Source organism: Pisolithus orientalis, assembly GCF_024613125.1.
Source record: "Pisolithus orientalis strain OTSU chromosome Unknown F5J12scaffold_22, whole genome shotgun sequence".
NCBI lineage: Eukaryota > Fungi > Basidiomycota > Agaricomycetes > Boletales > Pisolithaceae > Pisolithus > Pisolithus orientalis.
The window spans coordinates 97,209-110,397 of record NW_026260803.1 but is presented as its reverse complement, the minus strand read 5'-3'; the positions used below and the strand labels follow the sequence as shown (position 1 = coordinate 110,397).

At 45.4% G+C, this 13,189-nt stretch overlaps 2 protein-coding genes across 2 annotated transcripts; one reads left to right on the top strand and one right to left on the bottom strand.

Annotated features, from left to right (window-relative positions):
* Positions 1-7,166: 7,166 nt before the first annotated feature.
* On the top strand, positions 7,167-9,902 carry F5J12DRAFT_948548 (uncharacterized protein; the record flags this gene model as incomplete). The annotated part of the gene is made up of 12 exons (XM_051749772.1): positions 7,167-7,625; positions 7,691-7,706; positions 7,774-7,952; positions 8,010-8,114; positions 8,172-8,357; positions 8,423-8,599; positions 8,657-8,842; positions 8,908-9,246; positions 9,305-9,490; positions 9,556-9,732; positions 9,799-9,813; positions 9,879-9,902. The coding sequence occupies 12 exons, from the start codon at positions 7,167-7,169 to the stop codon at positions 9,900-9,902; spliced, it is 2,049 nt and encodes a 682-aa protein (XP_051598399.1).
* Positions 9,903-10,612: 710 nt separating this feature from the next.
* Positions 10,613-11,205, bottom strand: F5J12DRAFT_841422 (uncharacterized protein; the record flags this gene model as incomplete). The annotated part of the gene is made up of 4 exons (XM_051746131.1): positions 11,049-11,205; positions 10,781-10,992; positions 10,738-10,752; positions 10,613-10,678 (listed from the first exon to the last, which is right to left on the bottom strand). Coding segments are annotated over exons 1-4 (386 nt in total), but the record flags the coding sequence as incomplete, so codon positions are not given.
* Between the last annotated feature and the right edge of the window lie 1,984 nt (positions 11,206-13,189).

The following is a 13,189-nucleotide window of genomic DNA, read 5'->3' as shown; positions in this document are numbered from 1 at the left end:
AAGAAAAAGATCCAAATGCCATGGATATGGATGGAGTGAGACTCTCCAGGGAAGAAAGGGACTGACACATCAAAGAAGGAAGATGTTTTGGTTGTGGAAATAAAGGACATCTCTCACATGAATGTCCAGACAAAGGGAAGACCCCCCAGAAGCAGGTCAAGAAAATCTGAAAGATTGTGGAAGCTGAGGAAAGTGACAATGAAGAAGAAGTCACTGGACCCTCTGTTGCCTTAGTAAACATTGCTAGGGCATTAGGAAAGGATTTTTAGAAGGGAACTCTGCATTGACACCAGATGTTCCCAGTAAAAAGGACAGTTCCATTTCTGTTGCTCCTGTACTAGTATCTTCTACCCCAGATCATACTATGCAAATTCCTGTCACCCTTTACACATCAGAAAGAACTGGAAAAGTTGTCAACACCACCACACTGGTTGACTCCAGTGCAGAAATATCTTGTATTGACTGGTGTTTTGTGTGAAAGCACCAAATCCCCACTCAACAACTCACTGAACCCATCCTTGCAAAAAATGCAGATGGATCCCAAAACTCCAAGGGAAAGATTCTGTTTTCCACCACCCTCTACTTCAAGGTCAAAGGACTTGTCCATCGATCCTTCTTCCATGTCATAAACTGTGGCTTGGAAAACATGATTCTCAGCCTCCCTTGACTACAAGAAAACAACCCTGTCATTGATTGGAGAATGGGAGCCCTCTCCATCAATGAAAGAACTGATTGATCAAAGGAACTGTCTTGCAATGTCTCCTTTGTTGCCATTGAAGAACCCATTGTAAACCTTGTGTCCCCTGTCAAGAAAAAAGGGATTAACAAGTTTATGGATTATGAAGAGCCTGGAGATGAAACAATACATGCCCACTTTATAATGGCACTTGGAAAACTTGTCAAGGATGCAAAGAAGGTCAACCCCAGGAATAACCTTCTCAGGAAAATCACTACTGCCACTGAATTGGCACAAGAAGAAGTGAAGAAGAAACCAAAGGCTGTCCTCCCTGAGGATTATAAAGAGTTCACCTCAGTTTTTGAGAAACCTGCAGATGGAGTGCTGCCTCCATCTTGACCCTATGACCATGCCATAAACTTTGTTGAGGACTTCTCCCCCAAGGTGGCCAAAGCATATCCACTCTCCCCTCCTGAAAGAGATTCTGTGGAAAAGTTTATCAAAGAAAACCTTTGAGAAGGGAAAATCTGCCCCTTGAAGTCTCCTCAAACCACCCCATTCTTCTTTGTCAGAAAGAAAGACAGCTCCCTCTGTCCATGTCAGGACTACCAATATTTGAACAAGAATACAGTGAAGGATGCATACCCCCTTCCCCTAATCTCAGATCTCATTGACAAACTCAAGGGGTGTCTATCTTTACTAAAATGGATGTACATATGATTGGGCTATAATAATGTCTGTATCAAGGAAGGAGACCAGTGGAAAGCCACATTTATCACACACAAAGGACTCTTTGAACCCACCATCATGTTCTTCAGCCTGTGCAACTCCCCTGCTACATTCCAGTGATTCATGAACAACTCTTTTAGAGACATGATCACTGAAGGATGGCTGGTTGTCTACATGGATGACCTTCTCATCTTCTCCACTGATGCCAAGGAACACAAATGAAGAATCTGCCATGTCCTTGAACAAATGAGAGAGTTGTCACTACCTCTCAAACTCAAAAAGTGTCATTTTGACCTTACTGAGGTGGAGTACCTTGGGATGATCATCAAAGAAAATACTGTCACCATGGACCCTGTCAAGGTCCAGGGTATCACTGAATGGCCTGTCCCAAGGAAAGTAAAGGATGTACAATCCTTCTTAGCATTCACAAACTTCTACTGAAGATCTGTACATACCTTACTACTCAGACATTGCCCAACCAACCCTCTGAATGCCTGATACCTCTTGCCCATTTCCAATTACTACTGATGCATCTAAGTATGCAACTGGAGGTGTTCTCCTCCAAGAGGACTCAAATGGCCAGTGGCAACCCTGCACCTTCATCTCTCAGTCATTTAACCCTGCAGAAAGGAACTATGATATCTATGATAGAGAACTCTTAGTGGTTATCCAAGGATTGAAGACCTGGAGACACTATCTCCATGGATCCCCATTTCCAGTCAAGGTCTTCACCAACCACAAGAATTTGACCTATTTCAAAGCACCCCAAAACCTAAACTGTTGCCAGGCTTTCTGGCTCCTTGATCTTGCAGACTTTGATCTGCAACTTGAACACATCCAAGGGAAAGACCTGGTGACCCCTGAGACACTTTCCTGCTGTGAGTCAAAGTGTGGAAAGGTGGTACAAACCAACCAAAACCAACACAAAAGACAAATATAGAATGAGTGGTGGTGTACCTCCACAGAACCTGGAGGGCAGAAGAAATCTAATGTGGGGTGGGGACTTCAAGTGGAGTGCTCCTGGCACAAGTCATCCATGAGTTATGCAGAAGCAGACAAGTGAGTGATGACTGGATGGGGGATGCTGAACAGAGTGAAGGTGTTCAGCCAAAATTACCCTGGAGTAATGGATCTTGACAAAACATGCTCCTAGCACAAGTTGATGACAAGTTATGCAGGAGGGGATAAATGACTAAGCAGGTGTGCTGACTAAGCACAAATTCTTCAGATAATGAATGAAGGTAGATAGACCCTTGATGGAGCCCCAACTACCAAGGATGATGATTGGTGACAGATAGACTCTTCTGAATGAGCCTCAACTGTTGATGACAAGTTATGCCTGAGATGAACTGAACTGACTGCTTGAGTGACCTCTGATTCACTTGGGGTTGTAGCTAAGTACATGGGGGTTTATATGATGTGGAGGGAGCACAGCCTTATGACAAACAAGGCACAAATGCTTGGTAAGTAATGAGTAAGGACTGAGTAATCATGATGAGTAAGTGAGAAAGGAAAAGTAAGCAAGCAAAGAGGATTGGTAAGTATTGGCAATAAATGAGTCAAGGATAGTCAAAATATCACAGAATGAGTCAAATAATGTCAGAATCTGAGTAAACACACTGATATCACATTAGGGGGTGGTGATGCAAGTCAGATCTTGGTGGAGACATCTCTAGATCCAAAGATGGCATGACAGATGGATGGTGTTTCCAGATAGGGAAGTATTAATTCCAGAATTGAAGGGCATGAGTCAGGCATCAAAGGGCTAGGGTGCTGGGGGTCTGTAGGGCACTGGGAGCATAAGCAATTGTGTCTCCCACCCTTTCATCCTCTCAGTAAAGTTAACAAAAGTGTCATGAATGGGGCTCTGATGGAGGAGGAGAAGAAGGGGGGACATCCTCTGCTGAATCTTGCAGTAAGAAGGCAAGATGCATGTCATACTCATCATGGATGTGATCAGGGAGGCTGGAGAACAGTAGATTATGCTGCAGCTGTCACAATGTGGGGAGAATGATGGACAAGATTGGAATAAAGACAGTGCAGGGAGCAAGTGGGGAGACTGAAATGACTACATAAGACCTTTCTAACTGAGTGACAGACCTGAGGCAACCAAAGAATGTCCTTCTGGAAGTCATACTGACAAGGAGAACACACAGACCAGGCTGCATGGGATGGGATGGGGCTGATGATGACATAATGAACCAGGGGGCTTCAGGACAGAAGCTGGTGGGAACATCTGGCAGATATACATAGCCACTGTCTCTGGCAAATGAGACAAGCAAGATGATCAATGAAGAGGTGGTGATTTCTGGTGGACTTAGCAGAATGAGCATCTGATGGATGGAGTGCTGTAGAAATGTGTGGGGTGTGAGGATCCTCTCCAAATTTAGAAGTCAGGATAGCATGGCTGAGCACTTTAAGTGAGCATGAGAATGCAGTCAATATCTTTGGAAATGGTGGAGATATGATGAAAACCAGAATGCCATACACAGGTGCTAAAAACTGCACACTTAACTTGCTTCCTCTTTTCTCTTCAGCACTGATGACTTGTTCTTGTGTGAAGGATGACTGCTAACATCCAGCAGCATTTCCACACATGAGGCCTTTAGTCTTCATCTGCATTCATAGCATGGGCATTGTGTGCAACTTGTCAATGAGTTAGGCAGAGTCAGCTGTAGCTGTGTCCACAACACCTTTGGTGTGTGACACTGCATTGGTAGATGATCATACCCTTGTCAGGAGCAAGGATAATGATTTGTATGATAATGATTTTGACTTTAACAACTCCACCATCAGTAACATGACTAGAGAGCCTTATGGAGAGTAGTTGAAGTCAGGGACTTCAATGCTTAAAGAGGGGGTAATGTTACATTTCACCTTATGTTTACTTCATGTTTCCTTCCATTGGACTTACTTTCCTTTTCTGGCCATCTTCTCTCTGATCTGACAGCCCTCTATTCCCACCACTAGTGTTAATGACTCATAACATGCTTAGGACATGTGTCATCATTGTTCAACCAATGGTGTAGTTACCTTGTTACATGTAGACACCTCATGGTCCATTCTCTTGTAGCATTTAGACTGCCAGCTCAAGTCTTGGAAACCCAGACTTGAGCTGCTCAATCATACACAGCATTCTCAGAACTTTGCCCTCAGTGTCCCTAACCAGGACCACTCTTACCAGCATTGCCTAAATCCTCTGTCATTTACAGAGGTTACTGCAGCCATTGCTCAGTAGAAACCATAAGTCTGTGGCTGAGCTCCCCTTGTGCCTTGACTTTGGTCTTAGCATAACAGCCAGTACTACACCACAGAACACACCACATATACCATGAAACACAACCACTACTGAATCACTGAGCCCCACCTTCTAGTTTTGACAGTCCAGAATCCCTTGGGATGAGCAATTTGTTCCCTTCATTTATTTGTTGTTACCTAAGCCATCTAGCTTGTATTATACAGCTACTTGGACTTTCCTTATACCATACAAGGGTGCTAAAACTTTTAATGGGCACTTAACTCACTTCCTCTTTTCTCTCTAGCACTGATGACTTGTTCTTGTGTGAAGGATGACTGCTAACACCCAGCAGTCCTTCTACACATGAGGACTGTAGTCTTCATCTCCATCCATGGCACTGTGCACAACTCATTGATGAGTTAGGCAGAGTCAGCTGCAACCATGTCCACAACACCTTTGGTGTGTGACACTGCACCTCTCCCCAGATGCTGTGAAGCATCAGAGTTGGTCAGAGTAGGTCTGGGCTTGACAATCATCATCATCATCATCATCATCATCATCATCATCACTACTGTTGCAATCATTTGGGAAGTCACATGGGATATAGATATACATCATCTGACACCACATTCCACAGCCTGATGGCTGTGCCATCTCCAAATTGCTTGTATGTTTACCTTTTGACTCATTTATGACCATCCTTTGCAAATACTTACTGCACATGCTGTGCATTTATGATCTTTTCCCTTCTGTTCCAATCCCCCTTCACTCCTCATTGATCCTATTGCTGAAATGCAGTGATATGATCATTTATTCTCCTATTTAGTGATGCTTTGCTGAATACTTTAGAGGATGTATTCTGCCACTTAGAGGTATATAAGCAGTATGATACACTCCTGCATTTCCTCAGTTTTTTGCTGCCTTGCAGCCCAGTCACCTGAGGGTAACCCATACTTGACAAAAGTATACTACATCATTTTGTAACAATTTCATGACAAAGTGGACACTAGGATCAATCACATGCACAACATCTGGGGGTATGTGTACAACTTGGAAAGTTAAATCCAGCTGTTCCTCCCTTAGTATGGATGCTTTGTTTTGTAAAATATTGCCACCAACATGAGAACTTCAAATAATCAGCATGCTGGAAACAATACCTTCAAAAAGGTGCAAACATGAGAAACTGGGTAACCTACTCTCTCAGTCTACTACTTGAATGACCAAATTGTCAACCACCATCTTCCCCCTCTTTGCTGCACAAGATCCATAGTAAGGTATTAATGAGTGTGGAGGAAATAGTGTCATACACATTTGGTTCTCCTTTGCAATATCCACAAGGATGGGGCATAAAATTCCAATGTCTTCACCATGCTCCATAAAGGCTGCTTCTATGAGTTGGTGAACATTAGGTTTGACATCTGATGTTTGATATTCTTGGAGAGCAAATGTGAAATCCTGCTCCAAAGTCCTGCCTGTGTCTGCCTGCAGCAAGAAGTATAAATATTCAAACACAAGTAAGGTACCTGAAGCAATGAGGTAAATCTAGGACACCACATGAAAATGTCATTTACCAATTGCATGCTCTACAATGTGTTTCATTGAAGATTGTGGTGTGGTGGCCAAGAAAGGCATTCGAGGCATTGCATCATGATGATGAATGGAAGGCTATGACAGTGCACATTAACTTCTCTATACATATATGGTGGAAGAAGAATAAGGAACTGAAACTTACAACCTACACAACAACCATGAAAGTAAATGTGAGGTAAAGTGATGGAGCCACAAACCAACTTTCAATCTAATCAGTCTTGATTGTATAACAAATTTAGATGAAGACAACTACATCCTACATGAAATGTATCAGCACCTGTCAAGGATGTGGAATAATCATGAGTACTAACATGCTGGAAAATATAGGTGTGGACAAAGGCATCAAAATGCTATGCATAGAAGGAGAACCTACATCCTAGAAGATCAGGTTAAACAAGAAACCCAAACTGCTTGCATTAATTAACCTCACCACCTATGCAATGTGTAGAATCTAGTAATTGAACACTGAGAGCAATTGAAACTTACTTCCTATGATTGCAACAGAGTGACATAGGAAATAGTAAGCATGCACCCAATGGCATTGGTCCTGGATACACTCACTGACTACAAACCAAGCAAGCTTGATCAGTTTCAATACACCATGAACATCCACAGTGCCACTCACAGGCTATGTACCCAAGTCCAACCAAGTGTCAGTGAACATGATCACCATGCATCCACCATCACTTGTCATCAATCCACTCACAGGCTATGAACCCAAGTCCAACAAAGTGGCAGTGAACATAATCAGCATGCATCCACCAGCATCTCCCATGTCTCCACTCACTTCCTATGAACACAAGGCCAACAGAGTGGCAGTGAACATGGTCAGCATGCATCCACTGCCACCTGCCATGATACCACTCACAATCTATGAACCCAAGTCCAACATAGTGGCAGTGCATGGTCAGCATGCATCTGCTGCCACCTGCCATGACTCCACTCACAGGCTATGAAGCCAACTCCAACAGAGTGGCAGTGAACAAGGTCAGCATGCATCCACTACAACCTGTCATGACTCCATTCACCAACTATGAACCAAGGTCCAACAGAGTGGCAGTGAACATGGTCAGCATGTATTCACCTACACCTGCCATGACTCCACTCACTTCCTATGGACCCAAGTCCAACAGAGTGACAGTGAACATGGTCAGCATGCATGTACCACCTCTTTCCATGACTGCACTCACAAACTATGAACCCAAGACCAACAGAGTGGCATTGAACAGGGTCAGCATGCATCCACCACTACCTGCTGTGACTCCACTCACAGGCTATAAACTCATGTCCAACAGAGTGGCAGTGAACATGGTCAGCATGCATCCACAACCACCTGCCATGACTCCACTTACTTCCTATGAACCCAAGGCCAACAGAGTGGTAGTGAACATGGTCAGTATGCATCCACCACTATCTGTCATGACTCCACTCACTTCCTATGAACCCAAGTCCAACAGAGTGGCAGTCAAAATGGTCAGCACTCATCCACCACAGACCTGCCATGACTCCACTCACAAACTATGAACCCAAAGACCAACAGAGTGGCATGTGAAGATGGTCAGCATGCATCCACCACAACCTGCCATGACTCCACTCACCAACTATGTCCCCAAGTCCAACAGAGTGGCAGTGAACATGGTCAGCAACCATCCACCACAACCTGCTGTGACTTCACTCACAAACTATGAACACAAGAACAACAGAATGGTGGTGAACATGGTCAGCATGCATCCACTGCCACTTGCCATGACTCCACCCACTCCCTATTGACCCAAGACCAACAGAGTGGCAGTGAGCATGGTCAGCACACATCCACCACCACCTGCCATGACTTCACTCACTTTCTATGAACCCGAGTCCAACAGAGTGGCAGTGAACATGGTCAGTATGCATTCACCACTATCTGCCATGACTCCACTCACTTCCTATGAACCCAAGTCCAGCAAAGTGGCAGTGAACATGATCAACACGCATCCACCACCACCTGCTGTGATTCCACTCACTTCCTATGAACCCATGTCCAACAGAGTGGCAGTGAATATGGTCAGCATGCATCCACCACAACCTGCCATGACTCCACTCACCAACTATGTCCCCAAGTCCAACAGAGTGGCAGTGAACATGGTCAGCATGCACCCACCACCACCTGCCATGACTCTACTCACTTCCTATGAACCCAAGTCCAACAGAGTGACAGTGAAGTGGTGAGGATGCATCTACCACCACCTGCCATGACTCTACTCACTTTCTATGGACCCAAGTCCAACAGAGTGGTAGATGGCATAATCAGCATTCATCCACCACCACCTGCCATGACCCTGCTCACCAACTATGAACCCGAGTCCAACAGAGTGGCAGTGAACATGGTCAGTATGCATTCACCACTATCTGCCATGACTCCACTCACTTCCTATGAACCCAAGTCCAGCAAAGTGGCAGTGAACATGATCAACACGCATCCACCACCACCTGCTGTGATTCCACTCACTTCCTATGAACCCATGTCCAACAGAGTGGCAGTGAATATGGTCAGCATGCATCCACCACAACCTGCCATGACTCCACTCACCAACTATGTCCCCAAGTCCAACAGAGTGGCAGTGAACATGGTCAGCATGCATCTACCACAACCTGCTGTGACTCCACTCACAGGCTATGAACCCATGTCCAACAGAGTGGCAGTCAAGTGGTCAGCATGCATCCACCACCATCTGCCATGCCTCTGCTCACTCCCTATGGACCCAAGACCAACAGAGTGGCAGTGAAGATGGTCAGTATGCATCCACCACAACCTGCCATGACTCCACTCACTTTCTATGAACCCAGGTCCAATGAAGTAGCAGTCAAGATAGTCAGCATGCATCCACCACAACCTGCAATGACTTCACTCACTCTCTATGAATCCAAGTCCAACCAAGTGGCAGTGAACAGGGTCAGCATGCATCCACCACAACCTGCCATGACTCCACTCACCAACTATGTCCCCAAGTCCAACAGTGTGGCAGTGAAGATGGTCAGCATGCATCCACAACCACCTGCCATGAACTTCACTCACTTTCTATGAACCCAAGTCCAACAGAGTGGCAGTGAACATAGTCAGCATGCATCCACCACAACCTGCCATGATTCCACTCACTTCCTATGAACCCAAGTCCAACAGCATGGCAGTGAAGATGGTCAGCATGCATCCACCACCATCTGCCATGACTCCACTCACCCACTGTGAACCCAAGTCCAACATAGTGGCAGTGAAGATGGTCAGCATGCACCCACCACCACCTGCCATGACTCTACTCACTTCCTATGAACCCAAGTCCAACAGAGTGACAGTGAAGTGGTGAGGATGCATCTACCACCACCTGCCATGACTCTACTCACTTTCTATGGACCCAAGTCCAACAGAGTGGTAGATGGCATAATCAGCATTCATCCACCACCACCTGCCATGACCCTGCTCACCAACTATGAACACAAGTCCAACAGAGTGACAGTCAAGGTGGTCAGCACACATCCACTGCCATTTGCCATGAACTTCACTCACTTCCTATGGACCCAAGTCCAACAGGTGGCAGTGAACATGGTTAGCAAGCATCCACTACCACCTGCCATCATTCCACTCACTTTCTATGAACCCATGTCCAACAGAGCAGCAGTGAAGAAGGACAGTAAGGCCACAACAACATTGAGCATGAATTCAACACAACAATATACTGCATTTCACACACTTTCTAATCATCAATTAGTATTATGGTTAGTCAAAATGAATTTTCCTCACATATGGAAACCATTTTGACAGCTTAAATTCCAATTTTCTAGGATCTATCTTCCTCCTCTTCATGTACACCTTTAATGTTCTAGTCACTCTCATTACTCTCTCAATGACAAGCTAGTAAGCTTCACTACTTACTTCAATATAGCAAATTCAATACACAGTCCAAGGTTGGTCTGCTGTGTTGATACAAGGAGCTCCTGTAACCCTTCCCCTGTCAAAGCATTTGCTGTGCATGTCAGTAGGGATGTGCACTCTCCACCTTCTTCATGCATCCCTGTGGAGATTTCTCAGTTGGTTAGCTATTCTATGTACATAGAATGTGTTTGGTATTTACCACTAAGTGCCAAGTAGTCATGAGGTGCAAATTTGAACTCATTCAACCAATTCTTGAGCTTTGCAATATTGTCATCCAGAATCTTTTTTTCCAGTGCTGCTATGCTTGTGGCATCTACAGTCAACCCTTGGTCCTCAAGCTGTTCAATCGCCTCTAACTCCAAGCTATCTGCCTTTGTTAGCAGCACAATCACAGGAACTATGGAAATCCAAAAAATTATACATCAAACATGAAGTATATGAAGATATATGCATACCACACCCTGTATCACACTCCTGGAAAAACTTTTTCTCAGCAGCTGTAACCATCCTGTGGATGTCAGTCAATGCAATGCAAAACCTAAGTCAATCACCAGAATCATGTCAGTATGCAAGTCACATCACTCATGATGTCCTCACCAAATGGCATGTATTCTCTTGTCTAGTTTCGGTGTACTCGCACTGATCCATCACAAATTTCCTCATCATGTCGAACTGCTCTTCACTTCCAGCCTCAAATCCCCTTGAATCATGGAATACATAGCATGGATTGTTCTGAAAGACCAGCTCATCCTCAATGTTGTGGTAGCCACGCTGGATACATTCAACAGTTTGCTGTATGACTGCCCACACAGGCCTCACCTTTGACGAACCCTGCACCACAGTAGGATCAACCTGAATACAACCCAACTTATTGATAATCTGAAGTTTGTATAATGCATATTGCATACCTTCTGTCCTTCTCCATTAAAAATTTCTGGTTGATCTGTAGTGTTACAGACCCTCTGCAGGATTGTCGTTTTACCTGCATTTGCTCTGCCCATGACAAGAATGCGAAATCGATGAATACGATCGACATGCTCCTTAGCTTTTACAGGGTTCAGGCAGGATGAGAGGCCGTGAAGGGGGTGACTCTGGTTATTAATGTTACACTTGTCCCACCCGTTCACAAGTAAAATACTGCACTCGAAGATATTTCCCCCGTGCTTGCAGGAACAGGAATACTCACATCACCTTGGGGGGGATCTGTACAGCCCAGTAAAGAACCTAGGCACATAGTTTCAGTAGACACATCTCAAAGTGGATAGGAGAGTGTATGCAATCACCTTGAGTATCATCTGAAAAGGAACTGTCCGTGATGCAACAGCCAGATGGAGATTGTGGGCGAATATCTTCATTGCCTGGAGGAGTGTCTGGACAGTAGCTGCCATCAATACAAGAATGCAAATGCATGCATTACTGGAGGGCGTACCAGGTTGATTGGCTTCAGCAGGATCCTCCAGTCGATAGGCAAGTTGGGAAGAGGATAACTCTGGTTACGGATGTTAGACTTCTCTCAATCGTCACAAGTACAACACCTGCCCGCAAGTATTTCTCCAGCACTTCCAGAAAGAGAATGTGAACGCGTAGTTTGACCATCAGCGAACACAGGAGTAGGGGTGCCTCTACCATTTGGCAAAGAATCTGAGCAAGCAGCTTCAGCAGGACACGTGAAATTGCAGTAACAAGAATATCCACACCACCTTGGGGGGCAACATCTGCATATGTGATAGGTTGACAAATGTCATCGATCGGCGCAACAATGCCGACATCCGTATTGCATGCAGGAGAATGTCGACAGTAATAACTTCAGTCGACACAAGAACGCAACCATCGTGCAAAGCATAGGACGTACTTGGATAGGTATCCACAGTGGGAGTGGGAGCTCGCTGCAACCACTGTTGTGTAGTTGCTCCGTGCCCGAGAACGCAGTGGCCGTAAATTTAGTCCATAATCCGCTACAACACCCAAGAGCCATGAATAATGCAAAGACAGGGTACTTGAAGTTTTCTGGAAAGCAGTAAGTGTATGGTTGTGGGGGGATGGAGATAGTCAAGTAGGATCGATAAGAAGAGCGCCCATCGACAAGCCGAAATGTACACTGCCACACATAAGACGCATGCTGTGCACCAAGAACGTAAAGCACGGTACTTACACAGAGCGACTCTTTCAGAATCCCTTTCTCACGCAAATGGTGGGAATTACTGCGACGTTCTGTGGTCTTCCTACTGCGTTTCAGCAGCCATGGAAGCTTGGTTCTTCCGAGACTTGCTATATCTTCCAATCCTTCTTCAAGAGCTTCAAGGGTGGTCTTGCAGGCCTACCGAACGGCACTCAACTCCCCCAGAATCTAGCCAGCTGCCCTCAAGTCCTGACGATCTGTATTCGGTCGAATTACCAAGAGACTCTGGTTGGATCCTCCGAACGATCGCACAACTACCTCAATGTCCTCGTAGTATTGTTGATTTGACCAGAGGATGTACACGCATGATGCAACTTCCAAGTTGAGATGTCCTTCGTACTCGTTACGATCTGTCCTGCTACCTATCATTTGCCCCTGCCGCTGTCTTCTGGGTCAGCTGGTGCCCAGGTGGGCGTCATGTCAGGTTTCGCAGTCCAAAAAGCACCGTGCACATCCAAACACTTGTCCTCCGATCGGCTCAGACCATCTTGATAAGGCAGCCTCCCTAGCAACGCACTGGCCCTGAACGCTCTCATCGAGATATGGATCGGTTACCTCTCCAGTGAGTAGTATTTGTTACATCATGCTGGATGACTACATGGACACTAAGATATTCTACAGGATTCGATCCTATTCCTTTCCATCCGCTGAATTTACGGCTTCCTCTTCGAGGACTAATACGCTATTGGGCACAAAAGTGGGAGGGCTTGGTCTCACCTGTCTCCCGGCATTCCTGGGCTGATATCGATAGTATCTAGACTGGGGAGAACTTCGCTCTGGCTAGGTCTATTCACTTCCGCTCTTCACAGTGTCGCCCAGCCATCCTTGGATTACTTGCGTGGGGCCTGTCAGGAAGCCACGCGACGCCAA